At 44.9% G+C, this 19,337-nt stretch overlaps 1 protein-coding gene and 1 long non-coding RNA gene across 7 annotated transcripts in view; one reads left to right on the top strand and one right to left on the bottom strand.

Annotated features, from left to right (window-relative positions):
• The window catches only part of RC3H1 (ring finger and CCCH-type domains 1), a 54,678-nt gene that overhangs the window by 15,709 nt on the left and 19,632 nt on the right, over nt 1-19,337 (bottom strand). For 2 of the 6 annotated variants that reach the window (XM_081915048.1, XM_081915049.1), the window contains exons 8-18: nt 17,837-17,949; nt 16,858-17,139; nt 15,972-16,189; nt 13,942-14,333; nt 10,473-10,631; nt 8,855-9,007; nt 7,340-7,553; nt 6,263-6,356; nt 6,006-6,135; nt 2,952-3,095; nt 1,788-1,894 (exon numbers count right to left, since the gene is read on the bottom strand). In XM_081915048.1, the coding sequence (XP_081771174.1) occupies nt 1,788-1,894; nt 2,952-3,095; nt 6,006-6,135; nt 6,263-6,356; nt 7,340-7,553; nt 8,855-9,007; nt 10,473-10,631; nt 13,942-14,333; nt 15,972-16,189; nt 16,858-17,139; nt 17,837-17,949 (2,006 nt within the window). Of the gene's footprint in view, nt 1-1,787; nt 1,895-2,951; nt 3,123-6,005; nt 6,136-6,262; nt 6,357-7,339; nt 7,554-8,854; nt 9,008-10,472; nt 10,632-13,941; nt 14,334-15,971; nt 16,190-16,857; nt 17,140-17,836; nt 17,950-19,337 lie in introns of all 6 variants that reach the window. The other 4 variants (XM_081915046.1, XM_081915047.1, XM_081915050.1 and 1 more) reach the window with 2 other exon arrangements.
• Nucleotides 1,855-4,716, top strand: LOC309372040. Its single transcript, XR_014169390.1, has 2 exons — nt 1,855-1,935; nt 3,750-4,716. It is a non-coding gene; the product is annotated as an uncharacterized lncRNA (long non-coding RNA).

Below are 19,337 nucleotides of genomic sequence, written 5' to 3'. Positions count from 1 at the left end.
AACTGCGTTTTGGAGGGCTGGATCCTTGTCTCTCCAGAGATTGCGCAGCCACGATTTCGCCTCCCCCCGTAAATGCGAAATGATAAATGCCACTCTTTCCTCCTCATTCTTAAAGTCTTTGTCAAGCAGCTGCAGTGCATATTTTAAATCTGCTCTAAAGTTAGGATACTCCTGCAGGTCCCCATTGAAGTGAGACACCAGGCTCCCTCCTCTGTTCCCCAGCCCAATCCCTTCTGGTCTGGTGACCGGTAGCCTCTGTGCAGTTAGCACATCTAACCTGGTTCGCAGATCCTGGCAGGCAGCAGCTGCTTCCAGTTCACTCTTTCTGGATGCCGCAATTTCTGCAGTCAGTTGCGTCACTGCGTTTTGCAAACTCGCTATCTTCTCTTCGGTAGTCATTTTCCCGGTTTTTGTGAGCTAGCGAAGCACCAATCTTCACCCTCCGCTGCTTTCCCACACGCCACAAGGTTGCAAGATTGGTGGAAAAGGTCAGAGAGGGGACTTACTGTCAGGGACTGCCGCTAGGTCCCAGCTCACAGAGGACCAACGCCCAGTGGATCTTATATACAAAAGTCTTTATTGAAGTTTAGTTTCCATTTCCAAGCTCTGGGCGCGCAGACCCCACGTCTTGACGCTAGATCGGCTAAGTCCCCTCTGACTCGCTGCTAAAGCCACACCACTTTAAGATTCTCGCTTTGCTCCACCTCCTACGCTGCTCCTTCCTACGCTGGGTCCTTCTGCCCTCAGGGGTTATCTCTTTCCTCGATTCCTCTGACGCTGACCCCCCTGAGCTCCACCCTTCCTTCCGGCGGGCTTTAGGACCTGGCTCCCTGTCCGGACTCCCTGCTGTGCCGCTCGCCTGTACATTTGAACTTGGCGCGCGCGCCCAGCCGGTAACCTTCCTTCTGACCGTTTCCCCGCTTCCGGATGTGGGCGTGGCCAACCCTGCCTCCTCTCCTCCCGCCGGTGGCAAGAACACTGGTCCCGACTCCTGGGACTCCCCCTCCCCACTGCGCTCAGGTGGGGAAGCTGATCCCGATTTCCAGCTGCTGCTCAGGGACTCCCCGCTGGCCCCTCCCTCCTGAGGTTTCTCCCCTGGAACCTCCCTCGCTCTGGCCATCGGTGCTCCCTTCTGTGAGTCCTCCGATTCGCTAGAGAGGCTTGAGTCACGACTCTGGTAACTGTCACTGCCTGCACCCCCTTCGTCCTCTTCCTCCTCACTCTCCATTTGCTCCCCCTCCTGTGTCTCTCCTTCTGAACCCCTGACAGCCATGTTTATTTTAATATCTTTAATCTGCCTTGTTAAGTTGCATCTGTTTGGACCTTCCATCTCCATTTAGGGAGCAGAACCCCAATAGTGTAATATGTTACAGCCACTAGAAGAAGAAGAAGAAGAGTTTGGATTTGATACCCTGCTTTATCACTCCCTATGGAGTCTCAAAGCGGCTAACATTCTCCTTTCCCTTCCTCCTCCAAAACACATACTCTGTGAGATGAGTGAGGCTGAGAGACTTCAGAGAAGTGTGACTAGCCCAAGGTCACCCAGCAGCTGCATGTGGAGGAGCGGAGATGCGAACCCAGTTCACCAGATTACGAGTCCACTGCTCTTAACCACTACACCACACTGGCTCAAAGCAGAGCATAGACAGAGGTGGTAACTAGGCAAAATAAGTTTGACAGGCTACTGTGTGCTCTGTGACTGCATATATTTGCATGGTGATAGTGGTCCTGTTGTGACCCACCTTGGATCAGGCTATGACCCACCACTTGAAGACCAGTGCTATTACCTGAATGTAAGTGCAACATCCTCAGCTGGTACCTTGCTTTGCTGTCCATTTTCTGTCTGCTTACTGGCACTCACTTTGCTTTTCACTTCCAATGAAGACTGACTCTCCTAGGGAAAGAATAGGAATACCTACAGTTCACTAAATGTAGGTAAGATGTTTTCTATGCTTGTTTCACAGATGAGGAATAGGAAAATTGTAAAACCACTGCACAGACCAACTGACACAAAAGCCGCAGGGCAAGCGAACATCTGAGACATATCTGCCCTATCCATTTGTTCAGGATACACAAAAGCACATGTATCAAGCAGCAAAGGCTAAAGCATTCTATCACCACAGGCTTGAAAACCACGGCCCCATTTCCAAATGCCAGCTAACAGGTGTTGTGCCCAGGCTGCAACACAGTGCATGCAGTGGTACAGTTTTGAACTGCAGAAGCTCATCATGAGATCTTCTGGCCATGTTCCCTAGGAGAGTCTAAATATGTAACCATGGTGATCCATTTTATGATAAATTTTATAGGGATCAGCTGACAATTATATAATAGTGAGCTGGCAAAGGTGGTGTATTTGTCAGCATATGGAATTTGGCTGGGGAGACCTGGGCTCATATCCCTGATCTGTCAGGTGACATGGCCGCAATCTGATGGATTGGTGCTTACTTCTGACTGCATGTTTTCAACTTGTATCACACAATAAGAATTAACAAAAAGATATTTAGTCCGCTGAAATGCAGCCTTTAGCTTTCAATTAGAAACACATGCAATCATGCAAAGTAATATTACTATTTAAACTGCTAGTGTGAGATAGGAATACCCACCAAGGAAAGAGTACCTGCCCTCTGCTTGATTACTTTCCTCATTCTCCATTCTATGCTAATCTGTCCCAAATAGTAGTACCACTTGAAAGCCTTGTTATCTCCTCATTCACTTGCCAAGGGGGGCGGGGGTGAGTCTTTCAATTACCCTGGCACTCTAACACTATATAAAATATGATAAAGGAAAACAAAGCCTGAAAAGCTACAGAAGTCAGAATATTTAAAATCACTGTAGTCTCAAAAATAAGAAGAGTTAACTCTGGCAGCTGTTATCTAGAATAACACCTTTGTGTGAAGAAGCACCAGCAGTTTCTTTTTCAGTCTCCTCTGCTCACCCTACAAAACACTCACCATGCTCAGCTCCCGGGTTCTCTTCCCGATCTCCCTCTCCACCTGGTGCAGCTCCAAGCTCAGCTGTTCACTTGAGATCATTCCAGGCCACTTAGGAGGTGGCGGTGGGGGCTGTGGCTGGCCTGCCAAGGGGGTCGCCTCCCTCTGCAACAGCAGCCTGTTACTAACAGCCTAAATGCATAAAGCGAAGCACACACACAACTGAGCACAGGAAGAACACCATGCAGACATGAGGATGAGGCCAAACTTCAGGAGTACTGTTTGGTTCCCAAAACCCAACCTTCCTTCCTCTCATGTGAAATACACAAATTGGTCATTACTCCCAAGAATGTTTTACATATACATGAAGATAATCTTAAATCAGAAATACAGTTTGTGAAACATGCAGCCCTTTTCCCCAAGCTTTGTGAACAATCTTTCATTTCAGCTTGTAGCATAGGTGGCGACGCCTGGCTCCATGCTCTAAGGAAGATGTGAGACAAGAGCAAACAGCACTGACGTAAGACGTTCATTGCTGAATCAGGCCAAGGGTTCATTTAGTTCAGCACTCTCTTTCTGGGAGGAGGCAGCCAGGAGCATCTGGAATGCTCACAAGTGAGAAAAGATAGCGAGCAACATCCTGCTGTTTCCCCCCAAAATTCAGATATATACTTGGAACACAGAGGTTCCATTTAACTGTCACAGTTATTAGCAAGTTCTTTGTGAAGCTATCCAAGCTAGATGCCATCACTCCTTCTTGAGGTAGCAAATCCTAAAAGGTAATCTGATGTTGTTCTTTTCTCTGTTCTGTCCCTACAGTCCACAGATTTCACTGCGTGACTGAAAGAGAAGCATGGTTGTGTCTCCTGTTTAAACTTTGTGAAAAAATCTGGCATGTGCAGGGATTGGCCACCTTGCTCAAGGCGTCTCACTGATTGTCTGTAATCAAGTTTACCACATGCTGGTGCTGTGGTGGAGCTGAAACCAACATCTGACTATAGTCCTGATACCCCACTCACCCCACATCCTGGTTTTGAAGCAGTGGCTTTCTGTGATTTCTTGGAAACTTACTAGAGGTTACTTAATGAGAAGGAGGTGATGGCAGTTAAGCTTCCTTAAAATATAGTTTCCCGATCACCAGTGATCTTCCCTTGCAATCTGTAGTTGCAGGAGTGGTGCTCATAATCTAAGAAGTGTTCATAAAGGGCAGCAGTGAGGCTAAATAGGCTTGGTAATCAGCTGACTGCATCCTAGAACATGCTCCATGTTACTTAGCAGCGCACAGGAGCCTGCAGCAAATCATTCAATGTTGAACGAGTTGCTCCTAGACCACTGTTCTAAAACAAATTATTTCTGCCTAATTTGCACTGATTTGGACCTAGCTGAATAAATAAAATATAAGCATGTTGGTATCTAAATGACATCTGAAATTAAGAATTGAATTATATACGTATATGAAAATGTGTTTGAATGATTTCATCTTAAAAGTCTTGGCACTGAAGCAATATTTCAGAAATGTCTGTCACAAAACAGTTACAAGTATCTTTGGTCTTCGTTTTTAACTTGCATATTATCTAGTGCAACATTAGGTAATTAAGACAACAATAACAATAGAGAGTAACAGTCATGTGGGTATTTTCAAACCATCCAATACTCCTCCATTGCACCATCAGCGAAGGCATGCATGCCAAAAGTAAGCACCTATTTGTCTTTTGTTCTTGAACAAGAGCACAATATTGCCAACAAATGCATCTTGCACACGGTGGATAAAAACCAATGCTTTTTTTTAATGGTTTTTAAAAAAAATTTAAATCAGATTTTTTGATTTAGATTTTTAAAATAAAATGCTTTTGGAGAAAAAATCTTTTTAAAGATAGTTTTCTATTTAAGTTACATTACAGTACAAATGCTATTCATCAGGAAATAAGGATTTGTTTTAAGTTTTTCATGTGTGCTATAACTCAGTCTAAGGTTTTTTTAAATTGTTTAACCACATCAGTTCACAAACATGGATACATATGCTATAATATTATTGTTTTAGTTAAATAACTTTTTAAAATTGTTATTAAGAAATTATTATTTTTCTCCTTCCAATAAAATACAGCAGAAAAGTTGTCCAAATATAAACAACAATTTCATAATTACCTCTCTTTGTATTTCTAATAGTATAACCAAATCAGTAATTTTTGATAGAACTGTAAAAACTACTCTGAAAATTAATTATTCCAAAAATGAAACCTTCATCTGGTTGTAAATATTAGGATTATACCAGCAAGAATGAGTCTTTCTGTTAAAAAATGATTAAAATCAAGTCTTACTGACTAGAAATTTAAATGGATTTGATTTAAATCAAATCCACCCTGATCTTGCATCTATCATTTCTGTTCAGGGAACTACCAAGTTCATAAAAACCACCTGAAGACAGCTTGTGATTGCCACCGCAGAAAACCTGAATTGAGGTAGCTGTAAACCCCCAAATAGGCAGCCACGATCTCTCACTGGTTTACTTTGCAATAACACTTCTATTCTGGGATGACTATGAGCTACAGTTATCATTAGTGTTCATTGGTGGTGTTGTCAGAAACATAAATTTTCACCCTAAGAAATCAATTCAACTGTAAGATATACAAGATGGCTTTTCAATAAATTGTGTATAACCATTGTTCAGCCTTAGACAATTTGGGAAGATAAGGCCAACAAAAAATATATATAGGAAGCTCATTATCCAATATACCACTACTTTGAAGACCAGAAAAATACAACAATAGTGTGTGTGTGAGAGAGGGGGGGGGGAATATAAAAGAATACAAAATCGGAAGTCTTTAGGCAACGGCAGTATTGGTGCCAGCATCTTCTGTAACTTTTGACCATACTTGAAATTCCTAAACGTTATGAAAACATATATAACAGAATTAGAGGAAAATAAATTATATTCCCACTGGGCTCGCGCTCTCTCTCTCTCTCTCTCTCTCTCTCTCTCTCTCTCTCTCTCTCTCTCACACACACACACACACACACACACACACAGTTTCTCAAGTCCCTTACTGCAAAAAGACTGGGGATACAAGCACCCACCTCCAGTCCTCGTGTCTGCTGGCTAATCTGATGGTTTAGCTGCTGCAGTTCAAGTCGAAGCTGCTGTTCCCTCTCAGATGAAGGCAAAGGCTTCCCATGGCCAGCCACGTCTGTCATAGACAATCTCTCCCTTTGAGGACAGAGAATTTATTTGAAAAAGAAGCAAATGTTTCAGTTCTCTCTTTTCAAGGCGTTAGGAAAAACAAAAAACCTGTATAGTATGTTCACCTAAACACAGCAGGTTTGGACACTCTTACCTGTCACTAGGGCGTCCCTGAGAAGAAGGTATGTTTTGATGGGGTGAATATGGCGAACCTCCCCATGCACTGTGTGTTTCATAAGGGCTGTAATCTACAAAGCAATTGGAAAGGTCTATTAAAAAGTGCTGATTCAAATGACATATTAATGGCAGAGAAGATGAAGTTGCACAGTTGCTAAGGCAATGTATGTAATAGTAACTGATTTTTCTTTGCTTTTGTGAAAAAAATGTATGTTGAAGAAAGTCTGCAAAAATACTGACAGACCTGGGTCATATTTTCCTCTCCATTTAAAACAGCCACCATAAAATGTTTGGTGGCTGGGATGGGAATGGAGGAAAAGAACAAACAGCAGTTGAACAACACCACAGAGAATGTTGGAGACCTTTAAAATACCCATTCCAGCTTTCAAAAGAGAAAGATAGGACTGCAGAGGGAACAAAAAAACTCATTACTTCTAGCCTGGGAGAAGACTGCTTACGTAGGCAATCTACCTTACGAGAAATCTACCTACTAGGAAAGAATCATCTTCATGCTGACTTATGCATAACATTTAGAATTTGCTTGTATGTCACCAAAAGGCTCGCTCACAGGTTTGCCACAGTGAGCATGCTGAATAAGTGGCAGTGCAGCAGGGCCATGTATCCACTTGGTGCAATGTATGTACCAAATGCCTCCATTTGCTTCTCTGCCCAAACTGCCCCTGTGTAACTTGAGCTCCCACCTACTTCATGCTGCAGACAAGCACTGGGACTCAAGGAGGAACTTCAGGCACACTCAAGGGTCAGCTCACTGAGAATTGTTAAAAAGCCTCTCCCTATGGCATTTCACAAACCCGTTTTTGGATTTCTCATTTTTTGAGCTGTTTGCCACATGGCATACAGGCTTTAGTTGAAGAAGCACAGGTACAAACACCAACTAGCTGTGGAATGTCTCCCAAGGTTGTGGTGAAGGGAGGAAGCCCCTACAGGAAATTCTAAATTTGTGTGTCTATTAGCAACTCCTAATTCTACACTTCGGGACTGATGAAAGTTTACTGTAGATGAAAGCAGGCCTCCAAAGGGGTACGCTGCATACCTGAAATGTTGCCTGGCTTTGTAGATGCCCCTTGAACTGCCATGGCTTGCATGGGGCCAGGGTTCTGATACATCGTCTTAGATGTACGTGAGATGGCACCGAACCTTGATACCGTAGGCCGATCTCCAAATGGAATAAGATCATCATCACCAGTCTCTGCTGCTCTCCTCTGCAAATCCAAACGCTGGTCTCGCATCCCCTTGCTATCCACGTTCTGGAGGGTGAACCAAAAGGGTAGGGAATTATAAGCAAGATTCTCCATTTTGACTGACTCTTCTCAGTAAGAATAAAATTATCATTTCACAGGGAACTGGGGGTGGGGCTTATGTGCAGAAAGACTCTGTTCCAACAAATTTCTTTCAAAATCTAGACACACTTAAAAAAAAATTAACACCTTCTAGGATTTCTCTTGGACCCTTTAATATTTTAATATTCTATAATATTTTATAATGTGGCTGCCCAAACCACTATCAAAGACAAATTAAAACATTTATATACTGCTGTTCTGTTGAAAGGTTATACCGTTGGAGGCCACTATTCTCCTTCCTCCCAGAATGCAGCAACTCTCACACAGCTGAGGATCTCCAAGAGGAGCAGAACACAGTCTGGGCTACATCCAACCCTGTTCTCCACTCCTGGTTAACCCCACCACCACCACACACACCATAAAAAATGTTGAAATGCTGCCCTCATTTTACTTGAGTGCAAATGGAGTGGCAGAAAGACAGGAAGGGGGCGTTTTGGCTCAGCGCTAAACATGCACACACAGGTTGATGAAGGAGGCAAGGCTAGAGCAGTGGATCAGATAGAAATACAGCAAACAGCCTTCTCTGAGTAGATACTTTTTTCTCACACAAGTCTTTAATTCAAAACTAATTTTTCACAACACACAAACAGTTCTCTTGTGACACATGGTTCAGAACCATAACACTAACTTCTAGCTCCATTCAGACAACAACATAGTTTAGAAAAAGACTAACAATGATTTGAGTCTTCAAATGCTCAACCGACCAACCAACCAACCAACCAACCAACCAACCAACCAACCAACCATACTTTAGAGATGCTTGCCTGGTACTATTTTCACTTCTTTTCACACGCAGCTTCCTAAGTTGACTCTCATTTCCATGGTGCCTCTAGCTCAGAATCTACAAGCCATTCAAACAATGGTTGCAAATATTCTTCAGAGTACAGTCTCCAATTCTGTACTCTTGGTCAACTGCAAACCAATGTCTGTCAATTTAGATATCATGACAACCCATATGCAAGCCTTCTTGCCCATGGTTTTTAGAGCATGATATCTTATCTGAGCTCTGATAATTAGAAAAAGGGACCCAAAATTGCACTGCAACACTAGTAATGATCCAAAAGTGGTCCACACCTTTTAACAAATAGTCTAGAGCTAGGATTTACTGCATGCTAAAGCCAACTTATTATAATCTGCCCTTCTGGTACAAGGTCCAGTTTGAATAGCACCCTCTGGCACTGATCATTTGGTCTTCTCTGCATACTTACCCCCATCTCAACAAGTCCCACTGCTGCTGTGTCTTTGGGTTTTGCATCTTTGGTTCCAATGTAGGAGCCAATGGTTTCACATGACCAGGGAGAGTACTGGCTATAATCATTTCCTTTGTATTTGCCAGCTACCTTCAGATCTTCATCTATATACTGCAAAAAAAAAACACACACACAAAACAAAGTCCATCTTTGTAAGTGAAGGAGAAGAATAACATTCAGTTATTGCAATAGTACTAAAGTTAAAATTTAAAAAATCCTATGTGCCTCCACTAAACATCTGAATTGACTCCAAAATAGCACTTGAGACAAAGTGCTTTAAAATTGTTCAGACACTTCCAGTCTGGCCATTGCATATGGTATTTCTTGCATAAATTTGCATAAAATGTAAATAAATGTGCCCAACATAGCAAGCCTAGTTAACACCATTCTAATATTTAATGGGAACATGAAATATAGCTGTTAATACAAAAAACCTTCAAATATAATGAGTGCACTCAATGTGCCACTAAAATTGGATGGCCATTCTAGTGGACCAGCCTATTTAGAAGTCAGCTCTAAAACGGGAAACTGATGGCACAGTATTTCTCTGAAGCTCTCATTACTACGGGACCGCCTCTCCTGGTATGCCCCACGGAGAGCCTCAAGGTCCATAAATAACAACACCCTAGTGGTCCCAGGCCCTAAGGAAGTTAGATTGGCTTCAACCAGAGCCAGGGCCTTTTCAACTCTGGCTCCGGCCTGGTGGAATGCTCTGCCTCATGAGACCAGGGCCGTGCAGGATCTGATTTCTTTCCGCAGGGCCTGTAAGACAGAGTTGTTCCGCCTGGCCTTTGGCTTGGAGCCAATTTGATTCCCTCCCTCTCTTTTTTTCCCTTTTTTCCCCCTTTCTTTTCCTTCTCCTCCTGCGATGAGGCTACATTTTAATATTTTAATGTTCCATTATTTTAATGTTGTATTTTATTTTTGTTTTTAAGTTGTAATCATTCATCTTGTTTTTATTATTGCTTGTAAGCCGCTCTGAGCCCGGCCTTGGCTGGGGAGGGCGGGGTATAAATAAAAAATTATTATTATTATTATTACTACTATGTCTCTAGCCCAGTTCAGACATGTTGCATCTGAAGGATGGTGGGCAAGGGAGAGAACGCCTTCCTTCCCCACACAATCCTGCTTCCCAAGCCACTGAATCTCCACATGTGGCATAACATTTAAATAGGTTGCACATCTTTAAAATCCAATAGTGCATAGGCTCAGATTATGTGGATAATTCTTAGCATTCATCTGACATGCTGACCACACTATTCTGGCCAATGTATATATGCACATTGTTGGATGCAGTGAGATTCTGGCAGGACATGGTTCAAATGCACCTTTCTTCCTGCATGTCAGTTTACAGACATTGTTCATTACCAGGCATGTCCAAAGTCCATTTCGGGGGCCTAATCTGGCCCACCGATTGGTTTAATCTGGCTTCTATGGTAGTTTATTTCCTGGGGGGAAAAGGTAAAATCCCTGGAAAAGGTCAACAACTTCAATCCAACTTTGGTTGGCCCTCACACATGTTCACTTCATCAAATCTGGCCCTCTTTCAACAGCTATATTTTAAAAACATGTTCACCTCATCAGTGTGTAAAGAGTGAGGCAGAGTTGGTGATGGTGCAAAAGGAGGTGGGGAGATGACCTTCCTTTCCTCTAGCTGGGCCATGATCTCCTTTCGTCGTCGGTGCAAATCATCTAGACTGGGATGAGGCTGAGGGGGAGGCCGGCTATAAGGCTCCTGAAGACAGAATATCATTTTGAAAAAGAATACTTAAAATGTTTAAAATTTAAGACACAATCAATTATCCATTCTACAAGTGAATCTAAAGCTGAAGCCTACAATCCACAATTGTTAGATTTATATCAATGACAAAGCACGGAGGGGGTGTATTTTTGTCCAAATTTGAAGACTAGAATCCTTTATATTTGAGCAACATGCTCCAAAGGAGAAAGCAACTCAGTAATACAAACTGGTGAAAACATCAAACCATTGTTTATGAAAGTGGCTTGTTTCAACAACTGGTAGTTAAGAAGAATCACAGTCTTAAAGTTGAGACAGCACACTAAATTGTGATTTATCTAAAACACAAGTGGAAGTTTCCAACTTTTTTGCAGCTGTGCTAGAAGAGGGGTGGGGAAAGCAATTTATGGTTCGTTCTCATACTGCTAAGTCATAGCTTAGTGTTACATGTGAAGACAGCCATTAAAGTTCAGAAGAAAACAACGAAGTCACCGAAAACTGTTAACATACTAATTTTAGCATGCACAAAGTGCTATGTAATAGATATATAGGTATTTCTTATGTATATTTATATTAATAAAGTTATTTACAAGTTTCAAACCGCTTAGTGTATCCATTAATTAGTAATGGGCAGTTTTCCACAGTGGAAATTATTTTGCAGAAAACGTTCTGGTCCACTGCTCCTAATAACTGCAGCTTTCATTTGAAAATATGCAACTTTTTAGCTCTTGTGGTTGCAAAGATACCCGTCTAAATAAAAGAGCAATGTTTCCTGAAATCTCAAAAGCCATGAGAGTTGTCAAATAATATTTCCATACAAATCGAATTCCAACTCCTATAGAAGAACAGAATCATTCTGCTCCTCCAAAACTCTGGAGTTGACCATAATAGCCTCTGCAATTCACTCCAGAAGAGGACAGTATCCCCCCTTGATTCTCTGCAGAAATTCAGTTCCAAGACAGAGACTGTACTCTGCACCCTATGTGGCAAAGTCTCCAACGATGTGTAAGTAAAGACGTCCCAGCCCTCAAACTACAGATCTTTGGGTGAGGATGTGCTAGAACCCCACTTTGTATGCCTCAAGACCTCAGAGTCCGGCTGGAAGAAAATATCATCTTGTTCCTCCAAGAAAAACACCTGTTTCTGGAGTCTAAGCTGCCAGGAAGGAGCGAGTCTTTGGTCGCTGTAGAAGTATCTGTGCTCCCAATGGAAGCTATGGTTCTGGTCTAGAATTTTTTGAGTGAGAATACACTGCAAACTTTATCTCCCATTTTCAGCAACTGAGAGCAAGCCCTCCCTGTCTGTATGTCCCACATGGTTAGCAGAGGCAAAAAGAAATGATAATAAATAAATAAATGTATTTTTAATTATATTATTGCAAATTTTACCTTTTGTTATTGTAGAATCTTAGTTTCTTTGATGTACATTTTTTTTATTTAAATGAAACATACATATGGGCCTGATCCAGATGAAAATCCCTACAGTGGTGCCTCGCAAGACGAAATTAATTTGTTCCGCAAGTCTCTTCGTCTTGCGAGTTTTTCGTCTTGCGATGCACGGTTTTCCATAGGAATGCATTGAAAATCAATTAATGCGTTCCTATGGAAAACGCCTTCCCCCGACCTCTTCTGGCGGGCGGCATTTTAAAATCGCCCGGGACAGCGGAGGACTTCTCCGCTGTCCGGGGCGATTTAAAAGCCCCTGGGAAGGCAGGCAGGGGGGACAAAGGCTTTCTCGCCCCGCCGCTCGGCTTCGGGACATCGTTCCGATGCCGGGCGGCGGGGGGAGGCTTTCTCGCCCGGCCGCCCGGCTTCGGGACATCGTTCCGATGCCGGGCGGCTGGGGGAGGCGTTCCTGCCCCACCGCCCGGCATCGGAACGATGCCCCGAAGCCGGGCGGCTGGGGGAGGCGTTCCTGCCCCACCGCCCGGCATCGGGACGATGCCCCGAAGCCGGGCGGCGGGGGGAGGCTTTCCCGCCCGGCCGCCCGGCTTCGGGACATCGTTTCGATGCCGGGCGGCTGGGGGAGGCGTTCCTGCCCCACCGCCCGGCATCGGGACGATGCCCCGATGCCGGGCGGCGGGGGGAGGCGTTCCTGCCCCACCGCCCGGCATCGGGACGATGCCCCGAAACCGGGCGGCTGGGGGAGGCGTTCCTGCCCCACTTCCCGGCATCGGGACGATGCCCCGAAGCCGGGCGGCGGGGGGAGGCTTTCCCGCCCGGCCGCCCGGCTTCGGGACATCGTTCCGATGCCGGGCGGCTGGGGGAGGCGTTCCTGCCCCACCGCCCGGCATCGGGACGATGCCCCTAAGCCGGGCGGCGGGGGGAGGCTTTCCCGCCCGGCCGCCCGGCTTCGGGACATCGTTCCGATGCCGGGCGGCTGGGGGAGGCGTTCCTGCCCCACCGCCCGGCATCGGGACGATGCCCCGATGCCGGGCGGCGGGGGGAGGCGTTCCTGCCCCACCGCCCGGCATCGGGACGATGCCCCGATGCCGGGCGGCGGGGGGAGGCGTTCCTGCCCCACCGCCCGGCATCGGGACGATGCCCCGAAGCCGGGCGGCTGGGGGAGGCGTTCCTGCCCCACCGCCCGGCATCGGGACGATGCCACGATGCCGGGCGGCGGGGGGAGGCGTTCCTGCCCCACCGCCCGGCATCGGGACGATGCCCCGAAGCCGGGCGGCGGGGGGAGGCTTCAAAAGCCGTCCGGGGGCTTTTAAATCGCCCCGGACAGTCCCGGGGCGATTTAAAAGCCCCCGGTTAGGCAGGCAGGGGGGGCAAAAGTCTTTGCCCCCCCTGCCTGCCTTCAAAAGCCGTCCGGGATAGCGGGAAGCGCTTCCCTGCTATCCCGGACCGCTTTTAAAATGCTGGCGGTGGGGAGCAAAGCCTTTCGCCCCCGCCGGCCTTCCTGGACCTCTTCTGAAGTCCGGAGGGGGGGGAAGGCTTTGCTCCCCACCGCCAGCATTTAAAAAAAGGTCCCCGAGATTTCCCTATGGGCTTTCGTCTTGCGATGCAAGCCCATAGGGAAAATCGTCTAGCGAAGCGTCGCAAAAACCGAAAAACCCTTTCGTCTTGCGGGTTTTTCGTCTTGCGAGGCATTCGTCTTGCGGGGCACCACTGTACTTGGTCATGAACTTACTCAGTGGCCCTAATCAAGCCCAACTTTCTACTTATCCCTTGTGTAAAATGGGATTTCATAGAGCTGCTGCAGGAATGAAGACTCTATAGCATTTCATAGACTAAAATGCCAAGCTCCCCCACAGACAGACAGACAAGACAAACAAACAAGAAGTGACATATAGAACTCGTACCCTGTGATATGAAGGTCTGATCTGATTCAGATGTGGACCAACTGGATAGTAGCCTTCCATCTGTGGATATCTGTCTCTTGTTTCAGGTACATATGGTGACACAGCTGGTGGAGGAATTTCGATGGGCACAGGGCTTCCTCTGATGATTTCTTCCCTCTGGTACGGCTGGGGAGGGGGGTACATGCGCCGGCTGTCATAATGTGGAGGGTACATGGGTTGTCCCATAGGAGGATACTGTTGGGGCTGCGCACTGTACTGAGAATTCACCATGCGGTCCTGGAGGTATGGTGGGTAATGTTCTAAATAAGGAGGGCCTGGTTCAGGAACAGACGGTGGAGGTCGGACAAATCGAGACATACACTGCGAAGGCTGAGCTGCAGGATAATACACACCTAAATACACAAAATAAAATTTTGGAAAAGTGCTTTAAGGCAATTCACTCTTTCAACTGCGTCAGAGAACGGAAGTGGCAATAAGTTGTCACTTTAAATCTCCTTTTCACTTTGTGTTTGAAGATGTTAATCCACTTTTACCAAGTTACAGCTGTTTGGAAAGAGCTTGGAAACACTTTTCATTATAACAATAGATCATCACTTGTCTTAGCTTTTGGCCAATGGTGTTTTATAAATTACCATGAGGAAAACACGTGGAAGCCTCTCAAGGAGCCTCTATAACTATGGGCAATTTAGAGAGGTGTCTCTGAAAGAGTCCTCTCAGCAGTGATGCTAACGGGACAATTGCTCATCTACTCACCCTGCTTGGGAGTGTGTGGCTCCCTTAGACACTACCAGGAGCAGGAGTCTCCAGGAAGACCCTGCCCTAAGAAGCCAGATGATGACAAGGGGGTTGCATAGGCAATAATGGCAACAATGCTGAGAGGGCTAGAATGGAATATATCCTTTTTAAAAAACATTGGAAATATTTTGTGTTGAGATCCCGCAGGAAAAAGGGATTGGTGAAGTTGTTGTTTGCCACACGCACATAGGAAAACAGCTTCAAAAGGATTAGATTGTCATGAAAACTAGTGGGATGAGATAAAAGAACCTGGAGAAGGTGAGCAACTTTGTATCATAGGATTGTCACCTTTCACTATGTTTTCAAGAAATGGGTTAATTCTTGGGAGTGGTACCTATTTCTAAATATATGGCTGACACGCAAAGAAACTTGTGAACTACCATCTGCAAGTGTGAATGCTTCCATTTGGTGGCAGCAGTTTTCAACTCTGAAAGTTGCTACGTCTAGCCAGACAGCTCTCTTCTGGCTTGATGAAATAAAATAAGGCACCGTATTTTTTGCTCTATAAGACGCACCCGACCATAAGACGCACCTAGTTTATAGAGAAGGAAAACAAGAAAAAAAATATTCTGAATCAAATGTTGTTGAAGAGGCTTCACGCGGCTATCCCTAAGCCAGAACAGCAAGAAGGATTGCTGCGCAGCAATCCCTCTTGCTGTTCTGGCTTCAGGAATAGCTGGGCAGCCTGCATTCACTCCATAAGACGCACACACATTTCCCCTTACTTTCTAGGAGGGAAAAAGTGTGTCATATAGAAGGAAAAATACGGTGCTTTCATTTCCCTATCTGCAAAAATTGTGAAATTCACTTAAAATTTTCCATAAAATTTGTAAAAACACAACTTACTTGGTCTTCTTAAATAGTGAAGTGGTTGTGCTTATACACTAGATCTTAGCCAGAAGGCCAAGTAGTGATGGGTTGTTGAGATTATAAGGAGGGCTGGTCATCCCTTGCAATTCTGAATGTGTGAACCTCAACAACCTAGGATCACTTACAAATGTGGATTCATGATAATTTCAGTTTTAGTTTAACAAAAAGAAGGTATCTAGCTCTCCTAGTTACAAAGCATCCTCTGAAAAATGTGTAGGTCAGGGCTTACTCACAGGTAAGTGGGGCCAGGATTGTAGTCTAATATATCACAGTATCTAGCACCCCATCCTTCATCTAGGGCAAATAAATAAATAATATGCAAACCTTTGCCCCAGGCCCAAATTTTACCCAGGTGGCATTGTTACCTGATTGGTAAGGTGGAGATTCAAATGGTGGACCTGCTCCCCGAGGATCTGGGTAAAACACATCTGTTTGTGGAGCTGGATACAACTGGGAGCCCCGTGGCACCATTTGGAGTTGCTTCCCAACAGATATTGGAGGCAGGTCTGCAGGTCCTCGGGGGGCCACTGGGTGAGAGTTCACTGGTAAGGCAGATAGAGAACTCTTGGGAACGGATTCCAGCCTAAAAGAGATCCACCACAACATTAGAGCAGCTACAAACCTGGGATGAATCCCACCGAATATTGCTGCTTTGGCGCCTACATTGATTTGTACATTGTCTTCTCAGCAACCAAGCATATGCAAGAGGTAGCAGAAGATGGAAGGTGGAAGCATCACTGCTGCCAGCTGATATTAAGGGAGTCCAGCTAAGGTTCCAGCAGCTGCGGCAATCCAGCTTAGAGAAACCTAAAGAGAGCCCTGCTGGATTAGACAAAAGACCCACTTAGTCAAGAAACCTGTTCTTATCAGGTGCCCGTGGAAAGCAAGCACTCTCCCCCCTTGTGATTCCCAGCAGCTGGTATTCATTGGCATGCAGCATCCAATGCAAGAGACTATGCACAGCCATCACGGCTAGTAGTCATGGTTAGCTTTGTCCCGCATGAATTTGCCTGAATCCCTTTCAGAGCCAACCACGTTTGTGGCCATCACTACATCTTGTGAGAGCAAATGCCATAGTTTAACTATGCGCTTTGTGAGGTCCCTTTGAATGGAAGTACTGACACCTATATTTGAATGTGTGTGTGATGGTAATGCAGTCCAGATACAGATGCGACCTGAATGCAAAAGTCATGTCTGTGCATCCAATTTATGTGGACAGTTTATATGAACACCATAAAAAGGTAAACGTACAAGTCAGGAGGTGACCCAGGGGCACTGCTGCTAAGATGGTCAATTTTCCCGGGCTTCAAGGCTGAATCATAACTGGAGTCGGTTCCGCGAGAGATGAGTTGTGTAACTGCGCTGCCTGTTGAAACAATCCCATTTGGCAAGGCAGAGGGTTTTCTGTTGGGCAAGTCCATACTCCCTTCGTCTGAGAGGATAGCTGCTGCCGATAGGCCCACTTCATTCAGCTGGCCTAAGGAGGCACTCAGGGGTCTTCGAGGGACCAGACGTTTGTTCATCTTACGAAATCTTCAGGAGAAACACGTGAGGAATTATAGAAAAAGGATGAGTTACAGCTCAAGTTGAACAGTTATTTTTCTTTTCCTACTCAAATGCTAGAGCGCAAACTATAATTCAGGCACGACTACTGCAGCTGGAATGCCTGCTATGCCAAACCTTATTGGTGCAATGAGGTCAGCACACACTAGGCACCATGCAGGAAACATGGCTGCTTGCTGCTTATAAAATGTCACAAGGTGTTTTAGTCAGTTGCTGGGATAGTGAATACGTAACTCGTATTTTCACTCAGTCCTGTCCTCTTTAACAGCCTGTAGCACACAAATCTTACTGTCTGTCTCCATCTCATTTCTCTGTCTAAATCAGGGCATAATTTCAATTTGGCAATAAAACCCACACACTAGTATGGCAACAGCAGACTATCTAGGGGCATATTGGACAAGATACTAGAAAGTTAGGAAGACAGGGCTTACCCCTGCAGAAGCCTTGTTAGTTGGTATAAATATATTGACTAGCTCAAGAATTTAATTCTTTCACCACCATTTTATTTTATCATTGTAGATTGCCATGTCTTGCCCATGCAGATGATCTGAAACATTTATACCTTCAGCCCTAATCAATTATCCATTCTAAACTGGATACTCTCCAGCTCTGTTTGCACAATCTGATAAGTTCACAATCAGAAGTAGAATAAGACATGGAATCTTACTTTTCTAGTTCTTCCTGTGAGTGTGCAAAGGTGCAGCTGGCCCCACGGGGGCAACCTCCTCTCTGCTTCATGTCTCGGCACATATATGTCTTATATTTGCTGTGTTGAGGAGGCTAGATCAAATGGGAAAAATAAGGAAACTGAAACCAAAATTCTCAAAGTCTACAATTATTCTGAAAATAATGCTTCAAAATAAATCCAGAATAAAAATAAAATAAAATAAAAACTGTGTAGATAGATCTCCAGAAAGAAAGCTTTGTTAGAGAACTGATAGAAGTGGGATTCACTATTAAGGTTGCAATCCTAAACGCCAGTGAACACTGGCATATGCAACTTATTTCCAAGTAAGCATGCACTAGGTTGTGCTGCATGTGCTGTGATAGCAGATTTAATCAATGGAATCCACCCACCTCTTTATTCCACCCACCTCTTTATTAATCCACCCCCTCGTTATTCAACACCCAGTGTTAGAAACTGAGATACGAAAGCTAGGAGCTAAATGGCACCTGAAACCTAGGTTGTGGGCACAACAACAGAATGTCTAGGCATGCTTTTTTATAACAAGAATACAAAGCTGAAAATGAATGAACTGCAGCTAAAATCTTATGTTCATTTTTCACATGGTCTAGTCCTTCCCCTGCCCACCCCCCTAATATTCTCAGGAGGGTCTCTTCTCCAGTCTTCAGAGAGTATCTAGAAGTGGGGAAGCGGAAAAAGGTCCTCTTTTCCTTCCACTCTGCAGTTTCCATCTGAAATCTTAGGTGCAGTATTGTGCCCAGGGCACAGAAACTTGCTCACACTTACGGAATTCCCTGTCGCAAAATGCGCCTGGGACAATGGGAGTTTCGAACACTGTCAGCACCTTGACAATATTAGGTATGGAACCATTAGTAGATAATCCTTTTCCCAATGATGTAGCAATTCCTGGGTTGGAATTCCAATAAAGAGTTCCACTTTTAAGTTGCTTTTCTGTCATAAATTCTACTGTTTTAATGCGGATCTCATTTTTTCTCCATTCATGGTGCAAAAGTTGCAAAGTACTACACAAACGCAAAAGTACTGCTAAATATTTCAGTGGTTTTTAAAAAATATTTCACATCTAACCTGCCTGGTATGTTCTTCTCCTTCTACATCCCCATCAGCTATATGATTCAGTCACGATATCAAACCTCTCCGGAGGTGAAAAACAGTTTATACGTTTTTAAAAAATAATAATTAACTATTATTAGGAGTCATTTTGGACTCACAGCTGTCCATGGAGGCACAGGTCAAATCTGTATCCAGGGCAGCTATGTACCAGCTCCATCTGGTACGCAGGATGAGACCCTACCTGCCTACAGACTGTCTCGCCAGAGTGGTGCATGCTCTGGTTATCTCTCGCTTGGACTACTGCAATGCGCTCTACGTGGGGCTACCTTTGAAGGTGACCCGGAAACTACAACTAATCCAGAATGCGGCAGCTAGACTGGTGACTGGGAGCGTCCAGGCTTCGCGGACCTCT

This window comes from Podarcis melisellensis (genome assembly GCF_964234715.1).
Source record: "Podarcis melisellensis genome assembly, chromosome: 6".
Taxonomy (NCBI): domain Eukaryota; kingdom Metazoa; phylum Chordata; class Lepidosauria; order Squamata; family Lacertidae; genus Podarcis; species Podarcis melisellensis.
The sequence above is the reverse complement of the archived record's forward strand: the minus strand, read 5'-3'. Positions and strand labels throughout refer to the sequence as shown.